Source organism: Sinocyclocheilus anshuiensis, unplaced genomic scaffold, assembly GCF_001515605.1.
Source record: "Sinocyclocheilus anshuiensis isolate Anshui unplaced genomic scaffold, SAMN03320099.WGS_v1.1 scaffold1659, whole genome shotgun sequence".
In the NCBI taxonomy this organism is placed as follows: Eukaryota; Metazoa; Chordata; class Actinopteri; order Cypriniformes; family Cyprinidae; genus Sinocyclocheilus; species Sinocyclocheilus anshuiensis.
In genome coordinates this window covers 128,674-147,941 of record NW_015551112.1, presented here as the reverse complement: position 1 = coordinate 147,941, position 19,268 = coordinate 128,674, and the positions used below count along the sequence as shown (strand labels likewise).

At 36.9% G+C, this 19,268-nt stretch overlaps 2 protein-coding genes across 4 annotated transcripts in view; both read left to right on the top strand.

The window, feature by feature from the left end:
* LOC107662982 (interferon-induced very large GTPase 1-like) overlaps window positions 1-9,216 on the top strand; it is a 16,670-nt gene extending 7,454 nt beyond the window's left edge. The window contains exons 3-5 of one of the 2 annotated variants that reach the window (XM_016453114.1): window positions 576-681; window positions 2,664-2,746; window positions 3,678-9,216. In XM_016453114.1, the coding sequence (XP_016308600.1) occupies window positions 576-681; window positions 2,664-2,746; window positions 3,678-8,489 (5,001 nt within the window). In that variant the 3' untranslated portion in view covers window positions 8,490-9,216. Of the gene's footprint in view, window positions 1-575; window positions 682-1,293; window positions 1,849-2,663; window positions 2,747-3,677 lie in introns of those variants that run through there. The other variant, XM_016453115.1, reaches the window with a different exon arrangement.
* A 680-nt stretch (window positions 9,217-9,896) lies between these two features.
* LOC107662983 (WD repeat-containing protein 48) lies at window positions 9,897-17,633 on the top strand. Of its 2 annotated transcripts, none has more exons than XM_016453118.1 (19): window positions 9,897-10,189; window positions 10,700-10,840; window positions 11,037-11,112; window positions 11,209-11,291; window positions 11,537-11,666; window positions 12,208-12,296; window positions 12,402-12,503; window positions 12,836-13,060; window positions 13,172-13,246; window positions 13,532-13,634; window positions 13,874-13,971; window positions 14,047-14,154; window positions 14,242-14,338; window positions 14,811-14,906; window positions 15,449-15,554; window positions 15,660-15,747; window positions 15,849-15,925; window positions 16,138-16,330; window positions 16,838-17,633. In XM_016453118.1, the coding sequence occupies exons 1-19, from the start codon at window positions 10,142-10,144 to the stop codon at window positions 16,931-16,933; spliced, it is 2,031 nt and encodes a 676-aa protein (XP_016308604.1). In that variant the 5' UTR covers window positions 9,897-10,141; the 3' UTR covers window positions 16,934-17,633. The 2 variants fall into 2 exon arrangements, with proteins under 2 accessions (XP_016308604.1, XP_016308603.1); XM_016453117.1 differs by having other exon boundaries at window positions 9,898-10,189; window positions 11,034-11,112.
* Window positions 17,634-19,268: the final 1,635 nt, after the last annotated feature.

Here is a 19,268-nt window from a genome sequence, read left to right as displayed (position 1 = left end):
TATTCGGCCAATCACAACGCACTGGATAGCTGGCCAATCAGAGCACACCTCGCTTTTCAGACCGATGAGCTTTGAGACCGATTTTAAAAATCTACGCGTTTCAGAAAGGCGGGGCATAGAGGAGAACAATAATGTACCGTAATGTGTTTTTTTAGCCTTAAACCGCATAAACACATTTCATTACACCAAATACACAAAATAATGTTATTTTTAGCAACATCATATGACCCCTTTAATCTAAATAACCTTTTTGGATTAAAAAAGTACCTTTTGTGGAATGGAAAGTTTCTTTGGATGTTAAACCTTTCATGGAAGCATCGATGCAAGTAAAGGTCCTTTATTTTTAAGAGTGTGCCTCACTTTACATACGCTACATGGCCCAATGTTCTAGAAATTGTCCTTCTAATTCAAAGGTTTGGCTATTTCACCTACAGTCTTTGTAGTAACAAGCAGTGATGCAGAATAAACATACAAGTGTGATGTTCAGATGCATACACAGTTTTACTCTTGCACAATTAAACAACCTTTAAAAATCATTGTAATAAGAAACAGATCATTTCTTGTTATCTCTCCAGGATAATGTGAAACCAGTAGATGAAGGGAGTAACCCGAAACCTGATGGTAATGCAAACGTAGCACATGTGTGCTCAGGCTTTGATGATTCATCTCACAACAACACAGGTAAGAAATGCAACTAGTGCAAAGTTCTGTCATGACACTCTAGATGGCACAGGTCTATAGGTTCTAACTCAATCTGAAATATTCACATCATTATTCACATGGTGCAGCTGACTGGTTCTAGTTGCATCAGCAGCCAATGAGCTTGCTGCTCAACATTGAAAAACTCAGCCAGTACTTGCTGTAGCAGTTGCAGCGCACGTCAGAAACCCTCCACCTTCCCCAGTCTACCTGTATAGATCTGCTATGGGATTATTTCATGTATGGTAAATATGTGGGGTTATTTCATATGTTATATGTGCTGCAGCAGTATTTCCTACATGCTCACAGCAGCATGTCTGTGGATGTATTGGCAGCAAGTCATGGTACTTGTTCTGCCGCAGCAGCAGAAGCATTGCAGATCAATTCCACCAAGACCAAACACATTAACAATGTCATGTATATTACCATGCTAAACTTTTCATGACAGAACTGTATAAGAAGCACTATTTCATTAACATATATTGTGGTGTGTTCTTACATTCTCTGAGTTTGAGAACAGCTCTGTGTTGTTTATTTTAGATCACGGTGATCCTGATTTGACTGTTGCAATATTTGGAAGCTCTGATGCTGTCCAGTTTGGATGTGACAACGTTCTACTTGGAGATAAACAACTCTGTTGTAAAAATGCAGAATTTCCAATGATCATTCAAGAGAGGAAGATATCAGAACATTGTGTCTCAGTGATCAACATGATTGGCTCACATGAGACTGATCTCAAACCTCTCAGTCATGTTTTTTGTCAACTAGTGAATGAAAATGAAATCCATGCCTTCATCTTTGTTGTGCGATTGGGCCAGTTAACAGATGCTGATAAGATGGGCATTGAATGGCTACAGAGAATATTTGGTGACAGAGTTCTTTCATTTGTGATTATTGTCTTGACCTATGAGAGAGAGGAAGAGTGTGACACTGTAATAGATGACCTGAAGAACAACTGTGTTCTGGAGCAGCTGCTGAAGAAATGTGGAGGAAGATATCATACCTGCAGCAAGATCATGAACAAAAAATCAGAGATGAGAGAATTGATGGACAAAATCAAGTGTCTGTTCACTGACAATAATCAGCAGTGCTACACCAGAGAGATGTACCGCTCTTTGAGAGACCTGCAAAACAGTGAATATCAAAGTGGTAACACAGCTTCTGTTCATTTTTGGCTTATACATTTACCACAACTCCATTTCAACATTTTAAATAAAGATTCAAAAATAATACTGCAATAAATTCAAATATTATAAATATTATGGAAGTTTTTTGTGGAATTATGCCTCTATATATTTTTTTTTAATTTAACATGATCACATTAGTATTTGTAGGTATTGGTAAGTGTGGTCCAAGCACACAGACATTGTTTTACGGGGGAGCCCCCGCCCACTCTTCATATATTGTTTAAAGAAAATCATGTATTAATATCAAGCTTTACAAAACAGTCAAACAGACTGAAAGTAATCACTGAAATCATCACTGAAAGTAATTACAGCTTCAGTCCAGTCCAGAGTCAGATGTTGATTCTGAAAAATAGCAGAGTTGCTCGTCGCTGCTTTAAGGCCTTATAGATTAATATCTGTGTAAATAGTTTAATAGATTCACTTGTGGTAATAAAAAAGTGGATAAAAATTCATTAGTTTTCAATGAGTTTAATACATTTTAATCAGTCTGTAAAGAAATCTTTAATCTCCGAAATACTTAAAGATCATTAAATGTCACTTTAATTTTGATGTATCCTAATGATATTGAAATCATATATATCAAGTTGCAAGACATAATTGAATGTTACCGCTTTATTATGGCATTTGTTAGTGAATCGATATATGTTAGTCACGCTGAATGTTCAAAAGAATCTGCACACATCCATTTGTACTTGAATCTAAAGTTTGGTTGCGCTTTTTTCAATTCTCTTAAAATGACCACTAATTAATCTTTTCCTCTGTTTTCATAAAATCAAGATGCAGAAACAGTAAGCATCGATGACACTAATGCACAGACTTTGGGGAGCCTGGTCCAAACTGATAAAGGAGACAAACAAAAGGTAAGAACTTATATGCAGAATTAACAGGCCTATTTCTTTTTTTTCAGAGCGTTATTCATATTTTAACTATTACACTATGATCTCAAAAGTATTCATATGTATTTTTATTTTTGAATGCAGTTATGTTTGCATAGACTTCTAAAATTTGCATAGCATCAAAAAAAGTTTTGCATATAAACAACTTAGTGATGTACAAAAATTAATCCTTATTGAATCTATAAATATTTAATATCTATTAATTAATGTAATTAATCAGTTGATTATATTATAGTATTTATAATCAATGAGATTATGTTACAGCCCTTCCCTGACTTACGAAATGGGAAGAACAACATTAGACCACCTGTGTGTACACAGGTCTCACCACAGCGATCCGTAGTATTGCTGAAGAAATAATCTTTATTAAAGCTTTTGGAGTTATTTGTGGTCTGCTGAAAGTAATTTGTTAATTCATTCACACTTTTAAATTTCCTTTAATGATCGATGGATGAAGGGTGAGTAGAACAATGTCACCTGATTGTACCTACACAGTTTAACGGAAGTTACTCCCATAATTTGTGCAAAGCGTCATGGGGCATGAAAAAGGTGGATTGTAGGCCTATATTATAACTAAAATAATTGTCACTGTCCATTTATCTGCCTGTTATGTTTTTTAGATTGTTTAAAAGTGGTTGGTTTTGGGTATAGGGTTAAGGGATCTAAAATATATCTAAAAATGGAGCCTCAGATATATTTATGATATAATAGATTTTATGTTTATACAGCTGTAAATAAATAATACCTTCAAATGTTACATACCGATACACGTAACAGTGAGATCAGGGAGCATATTCATATTTGTGATATGCTTTTAATGTATTACATTTTCAAAAACGTGTACAAATTAACATTCCTTTTCAACTATTCTATTTTATGGTACTGTATTTTTCAGCTAGGTGCACAGCAACTCATTGAGAGGCTTCATCTTGAAGGCAAACTGAGAACTGTAGATTTCCTTAAGCCAATTGTACAATCACAGTCCCAAGAGTTTTGTGCAGAAGAGCAGCTGGCTCCAGTTTTTCTACAGAAATTGATGATGATGGACTACAGAGCAAGATACCTTCAGATTATAGAGAATAATGAACAACACACACAACAAAGGAACAATGACTCATCTGAAGATGATGCTGATGCCTATGATAATATTTTTGGAGAAACTGCTAAACCCTCAGATGAAACAAACAAATTAGATGCAGTCCACTTAATGGATGTTCAGATGGCTGTGTTTCATTGTGCTGATAGTTTCCTAAAGCAGCTTATGGTGACTAAACTCTCACAGTGTCAGTATGCTCTGCCTCTGCTTGTACCAAATCCATTCACACAACAGATTGAGTTCCCACTCTGGACATTTCGACAAATTAACAAGAGCTGGAAGACAATTGATGATACAGGTAAAATCTCTAGCAAATTCCTGCCAGTCTACAAAGCAGAAACCCCAATGGTGGCTTTCTTCAGGTTTGGTCCTGCATCCTCATCCAAGTCTCAGCTGATGAACAGCCTGATCAATGAGAAACACAACACATTCTTCCACAGGAACTGCCCAGGCAGCAGCAGAACCAGAGTGCTGATGGACGGAGTGGTGGAGATCGCCTGGTACTGTCCATCTGGAGAGAAAACAGACAGATTTACTCATTGTGTTGCGTTCTGTAACCTCCATGGTGATGCAGGAGCCCATGCAAAACAGCTGGGTATCCTGACTGAAACGGCCTCTGTAAATGTTGCTATTTTACCACAACTTAACAAGAATGACAAAAGCATGACCAAGATCCAAACCTTCTACAAGGACTCAAAGCCACTCATCTGCCTTCTTACTGACAATGATTCGGCTCTGACAGAAATGCGGAAAGGGAAATACAAAATTGGTTTGAAAGGCAGAAATCAGTCAGTTGTATTTGAAGAAATCAGAAGAGCTATAAATAATGGACTCTTGTCTACTGAATCATGTTCCTTCTTTAAGCTTGAAGATGTGTCCAAAAACAACGATGTCAGAGTGGATGAGGTCAGTGATGATGACTGCAGGAAAGGAAAAGAAGCAGCACAGCAGATGATAAATTTACTGAAGGATAAAGATCTGACTGAAATCAAAGAATCATTCCTGCCATGCCAGGGAAACCTGTGGCATCAGTGGTGCCAGAAAAATAAAGAACTTTATCGACCTACATTAGGAGAACTACATAAGGGAAGCAACATTGAAAAGAACAAAAGTTCCAAAAAATCACAAATGCAGAAAATCCGTGAACTGCAGCAAACATCTGACCTAAGTCAGTTTATGAAAATCTTTATTCAAAAACTGAATTCACCCCTAGGAAATGAGGAGGCATATTTTCTGAAATGGCTGGGCATCCTGCTAGACAATTACACTACTGAAAGTCTTTCAGCCCTTCATCATGAGTATGATGAAAAATGGTCAACAGTCCTAAATCTTAAAAAGAAACATGATAAATCGAAGCAAATGACAGAAGCACAAGACGAACTTGAGAAAGTATCTGAGAAACTACAAGCTGCAACTTTTGGCTTGGAGCACATACTGAGAGAGATCGGTCAGATACACGAATCATGTTCATCAGTAAAGAAAAACAAAAAAGACCTGAAGTTTAACTTCTCCTCTCTTCCAAGTCTTGCAGCAGAGATGATGATCTCTGGATTTCCACTGGAGCTGATGGATGGTGATGCTGCCCATGTTCCTCTGATCTGGGTTACTGCTGTTATTGATGCACTCATCCAGAAACTGGGAGACAAGAAGGTCTATGTGTTGTCAGTTTTAGGGATTCAGAGCTCTGGGAAATCCACCATGCTGAACGCCATGTTTGGACTGCAGTTTGCCGTCAGTGCTGGCAGATGCACCAGAGGAGCTTTCATGCAGCTGGTCAGAGTGTCGGAGGAGATGAAAGCACAGCTGAAGTTTGACTACATTCTAGTTGTTGATACTGAGGGACTTCGTGCCCTAGAACTGGCTGGAAGGTCAACAAGAAATCATGACAATGAAATGGCCACATTTGTGGTTGGTCTCGGAAATATGACATTGATCAACATCTTTGGAGAAAACACAGCTGAGATGCAGGACATTCTTCAGATTGTCGTTCAGGCCTTCATGAGGATGAAGAAGTTCAGACTGAATCCAAGCTGCATGTTTGTGCATCAGAACGTTTCAGATATTACAGCTGGAGAGAAAAACATGGAGGGAAGGAGACGACTGCAGGAGAAACTGGATGAGATGACGAAACTTGCCGCTAAAGAGGAAGATTGTGATACAGAGTTTTTCAGTGACATCATTGCATTTGACGTTCAGAATGATGTGAAGTATTTTGCACAGCTCTGGGAAGGCAGCCCACCAATGGCACCACCAAACCCTGACTACAGCAGAAATATTCAGGAGCTGAAAGACACCATTCTCTCAAAAGCTTCCAAATCTAATGGCATTACACTGTCTCAGTTCAGAACGCGTATTAATGATCTGTGGAGTGCACTGCTGAATGAAAACTTTGTGTTCAGCTTCAAAAACACACTTGAGATTGCGGTATACAGAAAACTAGAAACTAAGTACAGCGACTGGACGTTTAGCCTCAGAAGTGCCATGATCGGCATTGAAGACAAATTCTACAACAGAATTGCTAATGGAAGCATTAAGGTTCAGGAAAATGACTTGTTGGCTGACATGAGGATGACAAAGGAGCAGGTAGAAAAATCAATCATGTCTTACTTTGAGGAGGACAAAGACAAAGACATTCTGTGTCAATGGCGAGGAAGATTTGAAACCAGAATCAAAGAGCTTCATGATGACCTTGTGAAGGGAACAAAACGAAAGTTAGATGAAGCGATTGAACAGAAAAAAGCCAGGGAGCAGCTGGATCAAAGAAGGACAGAGTATGAAAACAAGCTTTTCAGTCGGAGCAAGGAGCTAGCTTTGAGCCTGAGAAATACAGGAACAGATGAACATATGCTTAAGAAGGAGTTTGACACAATGTGGAGTAAATGGGTCACTGAAATGACCAAAGACATACCTCCACTGGCAGACATTAACTTTTGGGAAGATGTGACACAGATATTATCTGAAATGAGCCATGAACTGACTCTTGTAGATGAGCGCTTAAAACAAAAAGTCTACAAACTGATAGACCGCCGGAGTGATTATTGTGACTACATGATACTAAAGAAGCATTTGGAGTGCTCTGATGAAACGGCATCTTCAGCGGAAGCTACCGAGAGCTCTAAGAAAAGCAAGTGTGGGATGTTCGGTTGGTTTGGTCAAAAAATTATGTCAGGCATAGGATATTTTAGATGGACTCCAAAGCCACAAGAGAACATGGGCCTAAATGCTGAATTTCATTACTCAATAAGGGATCTGACTCTCAAAATTATTCAGGAAACTAAAAGGATAATGAAGAAGTCACCAGTTGGAACACGAGGCTACAATGAGAGTTACATTCAGGAAATAACAGACTGTGTTAAAAAATCAGTACAGAAACATCAATCCGTGAGCCAAAAATACATATTGAAAAGGGAGTTTACCATAGATCTGAGTCTCCATGTGTGTGAGATTGCCAGACAGACTTTTACTGAACTCCACAAAGAATTCAGAGAAACAAATGACCCAAGACTTTATCTTAATAAGCAGAAAACTCAGTATTGGAACATCTTCAAGAACTACTACAAAGGAGCAACAACAACAACTATACTGAGTGAATTAATTTGCAGCAAACTTGAACCATCTATTCTACAAGCAGTTTACAACAAAACTGCTAATGATTTGGCCACACAGATGAGGTCTGACATAAAAGCTTTACGTGAGAACAGACCCAATCTGGAGAAACACATTCTGAGATCCCTTGCAGAAAAGGAGGACTTTGAGGAGTACAAAGAATACATTCATAATCCCACAGAACACTTCAAACAATTCATAAAGAACGAAGTGAAAAGTTACTTCACCAACCAAAATGAAATGATTCTAAATATTTTCAAAGGAAATCTAAAACAAAAGGAGCAGATTGTATGTAATGCAATGAAAGCCACAACAGTGAAGGTCAAGAGTCGGAATGGAGATGGTAGCATGTGGTTTAGATGCTTCACCACAGCCCTGACAGATGAGCTGAAACTCAGAGAGAACTCATGTGGTGATCTTAGTGAAATTAAAGACTTGGATTTTCTTGAGACCTTTTTGAATGACAGTCTAGAGGAGAGGATGACAAACCTACAGAACAGTTTTAAAAATATTAATGACATACAATTGGAGAAGTGCAGGAAAAGACCAGATGAAATTTTGATTGAGCACTTCTGTCAGTGCTGTTGGGTTCAGTGTCCTTTCTGTAAAGCCATCTGCACCAACACAATGGAAGACCATCCTGGAGATCACTGCGTTCCTTTCCACCGTAATATTGGACTGAATGGGTGGTTTTACAGAGGAACAACAAACCTGGCTATTGATATCTGCACAACAGCAGTATCGAGTGATCGATCCTTTTACCCAAATTCCTCAGATGATAAAGTCCCCTGGAAAGAATACAGAAGAGGAGGTCCTAAATATGCTAACTGGAGTATCACGCCTGACAACTCTGAGCTGCCGTACTGGAAGTGGTTTGTGTGCAGATTCCAGGAAGATCTGGAAACGTACTACAGTAAGACATTCCAGGGGTGTGGTGAGATTCCAGATGAATGGAAACAATACACAAAAAAGGAAGCTCTGGAGAGTTTGGATAAATACATGTAATGGGAAATTAAACAAATGGCACTCTTGTCAGCTCCCTGATTAAAGATTATATTTGTACATCCTGTTTCACACAACACTGTTTCCGAACTGATATATGCAGTACATTGTGCTTTTATGTGATAGTTTTGTTATAAACACTGCTGAGCTTTTCATTTAGATGCACTTTAGATGCGTTGATCAGTACTATCAAAGTACAGGGAGACAAACATGACTGTTAAAGCCAGTGGGAAATGTTTCATAATTTACTCAGTCAAAATTGTTGATGTTCTTTTATTTTTGTGACTTCTTTGATTTTCTGTGACTTCTTAGATTTTTTTGTGACTTTTTGTGACTTATTAGATCTTCTGATCCATGCTAGGAAATTGGTGGATGTGATGATGCAATGTAATGCTCTAGCACTGACTGAAATACAACAGATACATTTGACTGTGATGTACAATCTAAATTTGATTTACTGTTTTTGTTGTTGTTTTATAATGTTGTAGTATCTTATATCTACTCTGGATGAAAACCAAGAGTCAACATGTAAAAAAAAAAAAAAAAACCCCAACCACATCGTTTTGCTTACCAGAGATGAAAATGCACCATAATTGTTAACCACTTTAATCTTTAGAAAGCTTTTATAGTACCTACATAATAGAATATTTTTGATTTGTACATGGTTATCACAGACATATTGTAGTTCTAGGTTTTATTAAACTGTGTGATGATTTAAATTCTGAATAAAGCTGGGTGAATGAACTAAAGTTTGTTTTTGTTTTTTAGCGCATAACTTACATATACCTATGCATAACAGAGGTATGAAGACTAAGTAAAAAGTTAGTTCATTAATGAACTAACTTCCCCCGGGATTACCGCATATGGATCAGTACTATCAAAGTTTAGAGAGACAAACATGTTGACTGCCAGTGGGAAATGTTTAATGATTTACTAAGTCAAAAAAAAAAGAATCCTCAGCTTACAAAAATAAATTGCCCTGTTGAAAAAAACAGCATATGCTGGTTAGGTATGTTTTGACACTGGGATGCTGGTTTAAGCTGGTCCTTTGCTGGTTTATGCTGGTCCTTTGCTGGTTTATGTTGGTCATGTGTTGGCAAAGGACCAGCATAAACCAGCAAAGGACCAGCTTAAACCAGGAAAGGACCAGCTTAAACCAGCATCCCAGCATCAAAACATACTTAACCAGCATATGCTGTTTTTTTCAACAGGGTGAGAACAGATGTTTTTTGTTTTTTTTGTGACTTTTTTTTTTTTAGATCTGATTAATTCTAGAAAATTGGTGGATGTGATGATGCACTGTAATTTTCTTGCACTGACTGGAATTCAATAGATACATTAGTCTGTTAATTTCATATTGGACAATGTTGCTTGTATCTTACATCTACTCTGGATGGCTATTATATATTTTTTTAATATATTTGAACTTGTGTTATGTCATGTGCAATTTGATGCCATTTGAACTATTTTAGATTTCAAATCGGTATCTTAAGGGTCTGAAATCTTAAGATGTCCATTTCCGCAAAAATCCAGTCAGCTATCAGTGAACAATGCAAATGTACTCAATAGCGACCTCTAGTGACAGATCTCGACAGGCCCAACAAACGCCAGCTCTCTTCCGGAAGTGACTCATTCCCTGATTGTCAACATGCAAGATGGCGACGCATCACAGGCAGAACGCTGCGGGACGGAGGAAAGTCCAGGTAATAATTTACAGAAAATGTTTCGTAACTTTAAAACCATGTATTAGTGAATTTATAATACGTTTACTTGTTTCAGGAAAGTGTTGACAATATAGCGTCCATAATATTTATTTACCAACCGAAACATTACCACCCTTACAAGAATTACTGTGGTGTTACTATAGTACAGCGGTAATATGTAACGCAAACGCAATGGCATTTAGTCATATTTAAATGTGTCCAAATGCTTTTTGGACCACTATATAGGTTTATATTCATGTACTTAAATTTGTTGTTTTAGTACAATTGTCTGCTGCTTATTGAATAGGTTCATTAGATTAAAACAATAACGTTATACCATTGCATAGATGTTGTATAGCCTTAAAATTAAATGTTATACACTTAATGGAGATTTGCAAGACACATATAACCTACTTTTTCTATATCTGTAGTAAATTGGTAGTTTAGTAGACTGTAGGTAGTCTCTGATTGTCTAATAAACTGAAGTTATTAATAATGATGTGTTTACAGGTTTCCTACGTGATTAGAGATGAGGTGGAGAAGTACAATCGTAACGGTGTGAATGCTCTTCAGCTGGATCCTGCTCTCAACAGACTCTTCACAGCCGGCCGAGATTCCATCGTCAGGATATGGAGTGTCAATCAACACAAAGTACAACCTGCATTTTTCATGATTTATGAATATTAATGCCCTTGGTCCCATGTTTTGTTACTGTGCAACCACACTTTCCATTTTGAGCAACAGTGTTAACTTTGTATCTCCCTCAAAGGCGTATTTTATCCCCATTCTGTCTCTCTGTGGTTAAATGTTTCTGATAAGTCCAACTAACAGCCGTTTACTGCAGCAGGATCCTTACATCGCTTCAATGGAGCATCACACGGACTGGGTGAATGACATCATCCTCTGTTGTAATGGAAAAACATGTACGTCTAAGCGCCTTTTACAGAAACTTCATGCTCAAATCTCATCAAATATATTCTGAGCTTTAGCCAGTTTCGGTGGATTGTTCTGTGTTGCAGTGATATCAGCCTCCTCGGACACCACTGTGAAAGTCTGGAATGCACACAAAGGGTTCTGCATGTCCACGTTACGGACACATAAGGTACGTTTCTTATTATATTCATCTTAGTTTGTTGTTTTAATTTTGTTTAGAATTTTCATGCATAAGGGTTATTCTGATGGCAGTCTTGCATTGCCAGACATTTGACTATTGACACAAAAATTGGTCATTTAACAGCTCCAGGAATTTGCATAGAAAACAGATTAAAGCTTGAAATTTTGAGAAAATTCTTGCCATTTTGTGTGCAATATGATTATGAGACAAAGTGATTTTGATTCACTCTTCAGGACTACGTCAAAGCTTTAGCATATGCAAAGGAAAAGGAGCTGGTGGCATCAGCCGGGCTGGACAGGCAGATCTTCCTGTGGGATGTGAACACACTGACGGCTCTGACTGCCTCTAATAATACAGTCACCAGTGAGTAAACTCCCTTAATCATTCTGTCTGACACTGTCTTCCTTCTGAGTCATCGAGTTAGGGTTGAAGCATGTAATTAAGCAGATGATTATGAAAACCCATTTCTTCCGAAGTGAATGCAGCACTGCATCCAGTGTTATTATAGTATCGTTGAGATACTGTTAGAGGTTTTATTAAAAGTTGGAATTTTTTTTTATTTTAGTTGTAGTTAAAGTTTTAGTAAATTTCTTGTGTCTTTTTGACATTTGTATTAGTTATTGTTTTTTTTAATATGTCTATATAGGTTTTTTTTTTTTAGTTTTACTTAAGTACATCAAGTTAAACTGAAAGAAATAGGTTTTTTTTTTTAGTTTTACTTAAGTACATCAAGTTAAACTGAAAGAAAATGAAATGTTGCCTCGGTAGCTAGCTTAAATAAGTTTAGGTTTTTGTATATTTTATTTCAGTTAACATTTATTTTATTTCAAAATGTTATCTGTTTATTTTTTTTTAAATTAGTTAAGTATAATAACCCTGATTGCATCCATCATTTCTGTGATAGCTTCCTCACTGAGTGGAAACAAGGACTCCATCTACAGTCTGGCCATGAATCAGACAGGAACTGTGATCATCTCAGGATCTACAGAGAAGGTTCGTCTCACAGTTTTGTGGTTTTAGGTTTCAAGGAAGGAAAATTGTCATTTCAACTGCAGGTTCAAATAAAAAGGTTTTGATTGTTTTTTTATATTTTGTCAGGTCCTGAGGGTCTGGGATCCACGGACATGTGCTAAGCTAATGAAGCTGAAAGGCCACTCTGACAACGTAAAATCATTATTGTTAAACAGAGACGGCACTCAGGTAGGACTTCAACACAGCTCCAGAAATAATTGCAAATTTTGTATATCACATGTGCATGACATCCCAAACTATGAGAAAATATCTTTGGAATCCGGCTTTTCGAACTGAGATGCAAAAAATCTTATTTTATTATGAATGTGATTTGGATAATGTTTGTAAACATCAGCTTTCGTCTGGGGTTTTTTTTGCTTTTCAAACAGCTAAATAGATTTGCTTCAGATATGCCAGAAAATCTGATATTTTTTTACCTGTCTGAACACAGCCATAGTTACTCTAACTTTGAGGTTTTTCATCAAATACACATGTTAAACCTGCATTGTTTCTCTGTCTAGTGTCTCTCTGGCAGCTCAGATGGTACGATACGCTTGTGGTCTCTCGGTCAGCAGAGATGCATCGCCACATACCGGGTCCACGATGAGGGCGTGTGGGCCCTGCAGGTGAACGAGGCCTTCACGCACATCTATTCTGGCGGACGTGACCGAAAAATCTACTGTACGGATCTGCGTAACCCTGACTTGCGTGTGCTCGTATGTGAAGAGAAAGCTCCCATCCTGAAGGTAAGCTTGAGCTGCTTCGTGTTTGAAAATATAGAAATGAAGTCATTGTTAAATGTAAGTGTTCAGTCCTTTAAGAAAGCTGCTCTTATATATGATGTTTTCTCTGTGCAGATGGAATTGGACAAATCAGCTGATCCTCCTCAAGCAATCTGGGTGTCCACAACTAAATCATTTGTAAACAAATGGGTAAGTTACGTTTCAGAGATTTATACACAGTAGTGTTATATGTACAATTAAAATGCATTTCATTAGCCAGCCATATAAATGCAAGGCAGTAAGCTCATTGGCTGCATATGCAGTATGAACCAATCAGCTTGTGCCAAGTCGTTTATCTCTATGAATATCATCAGTTACATTAACAACCCATCAGCCTGCACCATCTAGAGTTTCATGACTGAACTATATATTAAACTGAATGAAAACGTTCCTTCAGCTCATATCTGTCTGTATTTGTTTATTTGTCAATCTCAGTCTCTAAAAGGCATGCAGAACTTCAGAGCATCCGGAGACTATGACAACGACTGTATTGCCCCTTTAACTCCACTGTGTACACAGCCAGAGCAGGTCATCAAAGGTAAATGATCTGCTAGAGCAGGCACCTGAGTGTCAGATCGGTGTTGCCTATTGGTTTAAAACTCAGGGATGGTAACCATAAGGTTGCTGGTTTCATCCCTGAATGAGCCATAAGCAAACTGTAAGGAACTTGTTGCTTTGGGTAGAAGGACTGATTACTAATCTCACTTGATCAAAATGTGCTCGTCTGTTCTCTATAATTGATTTAATCTTTGACTGAGAGCTTGAATTCAATTTCAGGTGGCACCAACATCGTTCAGTGTCATATTCTCAATGATAAGAGGCACATACTTACCAAAGACTCCAATAACAGTGTGGCGTTCTGGGATGTCCTCAAGGTAAGAGCAGATCATGAAAAGCTTTTGTGGCGTCCTAAAGCCAGTTCTTATTTAATCTCACTCTGTGTTCTGTAGGCATGTAAGGGGGAAGACCTGGGTAAAGTGGACTTTGATGAAGAAATTAAAAAGAGGTTCAAGATGGTCTATGTGCCGAACTGGTTTTCTGTCGATCTCAAGACAGGGGTGAGTATTAGCAGCTTGTTTTTCGGTTAGTAATGAGGGTGAAGATGAAAGATAATGAATACTACGTCTGTTCTTGCTGCTTTTCAGATGCTGACTATCACGCTGGATGAAAGTGATTGTTTTGCGGCGTGGGTGGCAGCTAAAGATGCTTGTTTTACAAGCCCAGACGGCTCTGATCCTAAGTGTAATGTCTTCTTCTAAATGCCTAGTGTTGTTTTGCTGTGACTAAGTATTTTGTTCTTTAGCTGAATATCTAATATTTATGCTGCAAAAATCACATTCTTGAGACAAAACACAATTAAATAGGGGCTAGACTATATGTTTGCTGATGTTGGCTTTTTTTTTTTTTTTTTTGAGTAATTTCTTTGAAGAATTGTATGATTTTTATTTTTTGCAAATCTATTTGGTGCCACTAGGGCTGCTGAAATTACACACTTCACCTTTAAATCAAGATAGAAATGCCTTTGATTTTGCATTTTTTTTAAACAAGTCTTACTACCTTTTTGATGTAAGAACATTTAGAAAACAAGATGATCATACAGATAAACAACGGATCTTTTGAAGTGTTTGTTTATCATTCATATTCTGACCGTACAACTAATTTGACAGTAAGAATTATGTAACAACTATTCTTCGTGTTTATTCGTGTGTTTCAGTGAATCTGGGTGGGCTGCTCCTGCAGGCGCTGTTAGAGTTCTGGCCCAGAACTCATATAAACCCAATGGAAGAAGAGGAAATCGAACTCAACCATGGTAGACTTGTTTTCTTCTTTTTCTGGAAAGGAATATTTTAAAAAAGGCAATCATGATTATTATCATTATTATTTCGAAATTATTTTCTGTTAATAGTTTTCAGTAGTGAATCAAATTTTCTTTGACTCTATTCTGTTATTTTAGTTAGTCCTAGAATTTTTTTGCAATGCATTCTGGGATTGCCTAATGCACATGAATGCATGCAGTTATTTTGGTAGTGTTTCTCTTTTTTTTCTTTTTTAAAGCATAATGGCTTTGTTTAAAGCATAGTTTGCTGCCTATTTCTCGTGTAGCAATTGAGTAGAATTTGCCTTTATACTAATAATTCTGGTATAAATAAGATTTTTAATAAGTGTGTATTTAATAATACATTTCTTTTAATACATTTTCACTGAGTTCTTTACAATGTATACTGACATTTCCCTATCAGCAAAGAATGTGTGGAATTATTTGAGCAAAGCTTGGTTTGCGAGCTAATGGAATTTATGGAAATATGCAGTTGGTTTCTGATTGTATAATTTTCTGTGTGAATTTCTCTGTAGTGAACGGTGAACAGGAGAGCCGAATTCAAAAGGGCAACGGCTACTTCCAGGTTCCTCCACACACTCCTGTCATCTTTGGTGAAGCAGGAGGAAGAACGTTGTTTAGGTCAGAATAACAGTGTCCAGAACTGATGAAGAACTCATTAAACTCATCTGACTTTCCTTCCTGTATTTTGTCTTCATTATAAGCCGTGTTTCCTTCCAATTCCAGGTTATTATGCCGCGATTCTGGAGGAGAGACAGAGTCCACGTTACTGAATGAAACTGTACCTCAATGGGTTATTGATATCACTGTAGATGTGAGCGTTTCATATCCCACAATCATCCCATTATGTGTCCAGCATATGGACTTGAAAAATTTTTTTGATTGTATATTGACTGCTTTTCTTTTCTGCTACAGAAAAACATGCCAAAATTCAACAAGATCCCATTCTACCTCCAACCGCATTCATCGTCTGGGGCCAAAACACTCAAAAAGTATGCTGTGTTTGTAAAATATGATATATAAAGAAAGTTTTCTGTGACAAAATGCTTGTAATAAGTCTTAATAAGTCTTGAAATATTTCGAGTTAAAAAGTCATACTGGGCTATACATTTGTCTATACATTACTGGACTGGACTATACATTTAAATATTTTGGATTTTGATCTTCAGTAAACTGATTATTCATCAAAATCTGTTGTTTTCAGGGACCGTTTGTCCGCTAGCGACATGCTGCAGGTTCGGAAAGTGATGGAACACGTCTACGAGAAGATCATCAACCTCGACACTGAGTCACAGACCACCAGCTCCTCAGCCAATGACAAACCAGGAGAGCAGGAGAAAGAGGAAGACGTAGCGGTGATGGCCGAAGAGAAGATTGAGCTCATGTGTTTAGATCAGGTTAGACCTCCTATCAGACCTTCTTTACTTCCTCCAGACAAAAAAAATAAATACTAGAGACACCCTCATCACTCCAATGTGCTCATTTTTCGCTGTTCAACAACTTATTTTCCCCAGATGCTGAAAAGAATTTAAATGAGGTGACCATTATTTAGTTTTGATTGGTTGTTACGCAACTGGCCGTTACAATTCACACAGCTTTAGTGACACCAGTAACCCTTCGTAATAAAATGACGTGTGAAACATTGATTAACCCAGGGTTAAAGTGGCCTTAACCCCAGTTAAACAGTGTGAAAAGACACTTGAACTTAAGTAAATCCTACAGTTTTGGTGACTTTCTGCTACTTTAACATTATTTACATACTTATTAATGTTCCACTGCATTGAATGTTACATGTAGCATTATATAATTTGCATTGTGCTCCTAATTAGTAAACAAACAAAGCTCATGTTACAATGTGAAAAGCTTGTTCGTACTCTATTGTTCATGTTTGCTGTCTTTTGTAGCTTTTGGATCCAAACATGGACCTCAGGACTGTAAAGCATTTCATCTGGAAGAGCGGTGGAGACCTGACCGTTCATTATAGACAGAAAGCCACGTGAGAAATCCCCCTGACCTCTGCATAGACCCTAATCTCCTTCAACCCGCATCGCTTTGACTTCCAGAAGAAGCATCCCAGAATGCCCTGCTGTTCTCAGGTCTGATGGTCACCCAGGAGGAATGTTTTTTTCTCTTTTCATAAGAGCAAGCAGAAAGATCTGAGCGACAGTTGAAGGATAAAGACTAAAGACCGACTGCTGATTGATGCAGTTGTTGAGACGTTCTGTGAACTACGACTTCAAATTTTTGTCTGACTTTATTTCATTGATTTTTTTCCCTGTGTATATATAGATTACTGTTGTGTTTAGCGACGTGTCTGGTCCAGCTTAACATGAGTCATGATGATGATGATGCACACGAGTACTTCCGTTCTCAGACATTCCAGAGACGTTTCAACTAGACCAGATCCAAAATCAGTTGCTCTTTGAAGCTCCCTATTTTGCTTTCTTCCAAGTAAACAATGTATCCTCATTTGTCGAGATTTAATGTTAAACTTATAATTTATTTGAAGCTATTTTTGTATCAGAAATCTAAATTGTCCAATGTGGACCAAGGAGTGCTGTTTCAGCCAGGCTGATTTTAATGCATAGTTGCAATTGACTGCATACGTGTGCGAGACACTTTCCAAATGTATAGTTCTCGTCAGTTTGTTAGTTCATTTCTGTGGGTCAGTGCACATGACAGTGTTGCAATCACCTTACCCTGCCCTTGTCAACTAACTGACTTTGTGAATAAACTTTGAAACTGAAAAAGTTGTATATGGTCAATATTTTACTTTTGAGAAGGGTGTTTTATAAATGCTGGATTTCATCGTCATATTTTAACTCAAAAGCTACAAAAAAAAAAAATGGTAACGATACAATAAGGTTCAGTTTTTAGCAGTGGTTAATGCATTAGGTATCATGAACTAACAATGAACAAGAATTTTAACAGCTTTTATCAAAGCAGTTATTAGCATGTTATTAAGTAGTTAATTTCTTAATATTGTGTAATTATATTGTTCATAATAAATTAATTTATATAACTAAACAAAAAAAATTCTTAGTATATGTGCAAATTAAGTAAAATAAGAAATTGATTAATAAATGTTCAATAATAAAAGTTCATAATACTTAAATTAGTAAACTTTATTGTAAAGTGTTACTGGCAAAAATGATTTGCGTTAAAAAATTAAGCCTTTTTTGCTTCAGTTTAAGAAAATTTAGCATATACACCTAACAGATTTCTGTAACATATTGTAATGCAAAAAAAATCATTATTTTAATCATTTCAATTATTCAACAAAATACAAACCATGGTAGTAGTGCTATTTGACTAAATTTAAGTAGTTCATGGACAGGATGTTTTTTTGTTTGTTTTTTTCTGCAATGTGGTGATAATTTTACGTGGCCATGTGTAAAAAAAATCAGGTTATCAGACTTCTGAGTTGCACTTAATATGTTAATGTGCGGATTCAGCTGCAGAAAACAAATTCCATAAAGCAGGCACAATTTGTTTATTAACTGAAAACACAAATATGTAAACATGAAGACAGATGTAAACACTGCATATTAGTTAGACACAACATTTCTTTCCTTCTCTATGCTTCCCTGACAATATGTGCATTTTAATTGCGATTATGTTCTGCTTCATTCAGTGCTTTCCCAGAGAGAGCACAGACAGGAAAGAATGACAGAATGACACCACAGCATGAATTGAGTTTGCTCAAAGCATGTATGAACACTTACAGAGCTCATCCAGTTTTCACAGAAATATAAAATGTCAACAGAGTAACTTGATGTTAATATGTTAATGACATGATGTATCAAACCAAACAACAGTCCATAAATATTTTACAGTGCTCTGGAGGTTCATTTGTCTGAAATTTGGTGCAAATGTGCTACACCAGTCAGTGTTTGAGTCACATCCTAAATACCAACTCATCTACAAAACTGTAAAAAAGTAGTCAGCAGAAATCGTCCCTTTTTGTCGAATAACAAATTAGCAATAACTAGAGTTATGAGTTACACGATACAATAAAGGAATGAGCTGTTACTGCATATCCTGATGTGGCCCACTAGTTACATATACACAGAACTATTAATTACATTTACAAATTAAAAACTTTAAACTTTATGCTGATAGAATTAGATTAGATTAGAATTAGATAGATTGTAATATACATTACATGTTTTTAATCACTTCAATTTTCAAGACTGGAAAAAAAAAAATAAATAAAAAAAATTATATATGTATATAGAAACAAAATACCATAAAATGCAACTGATCAGCAAACTGATTTTCACTGTTAAAAAAATTCAAAATGAAAATAAATCTATATATTTAATTATTTTCCAC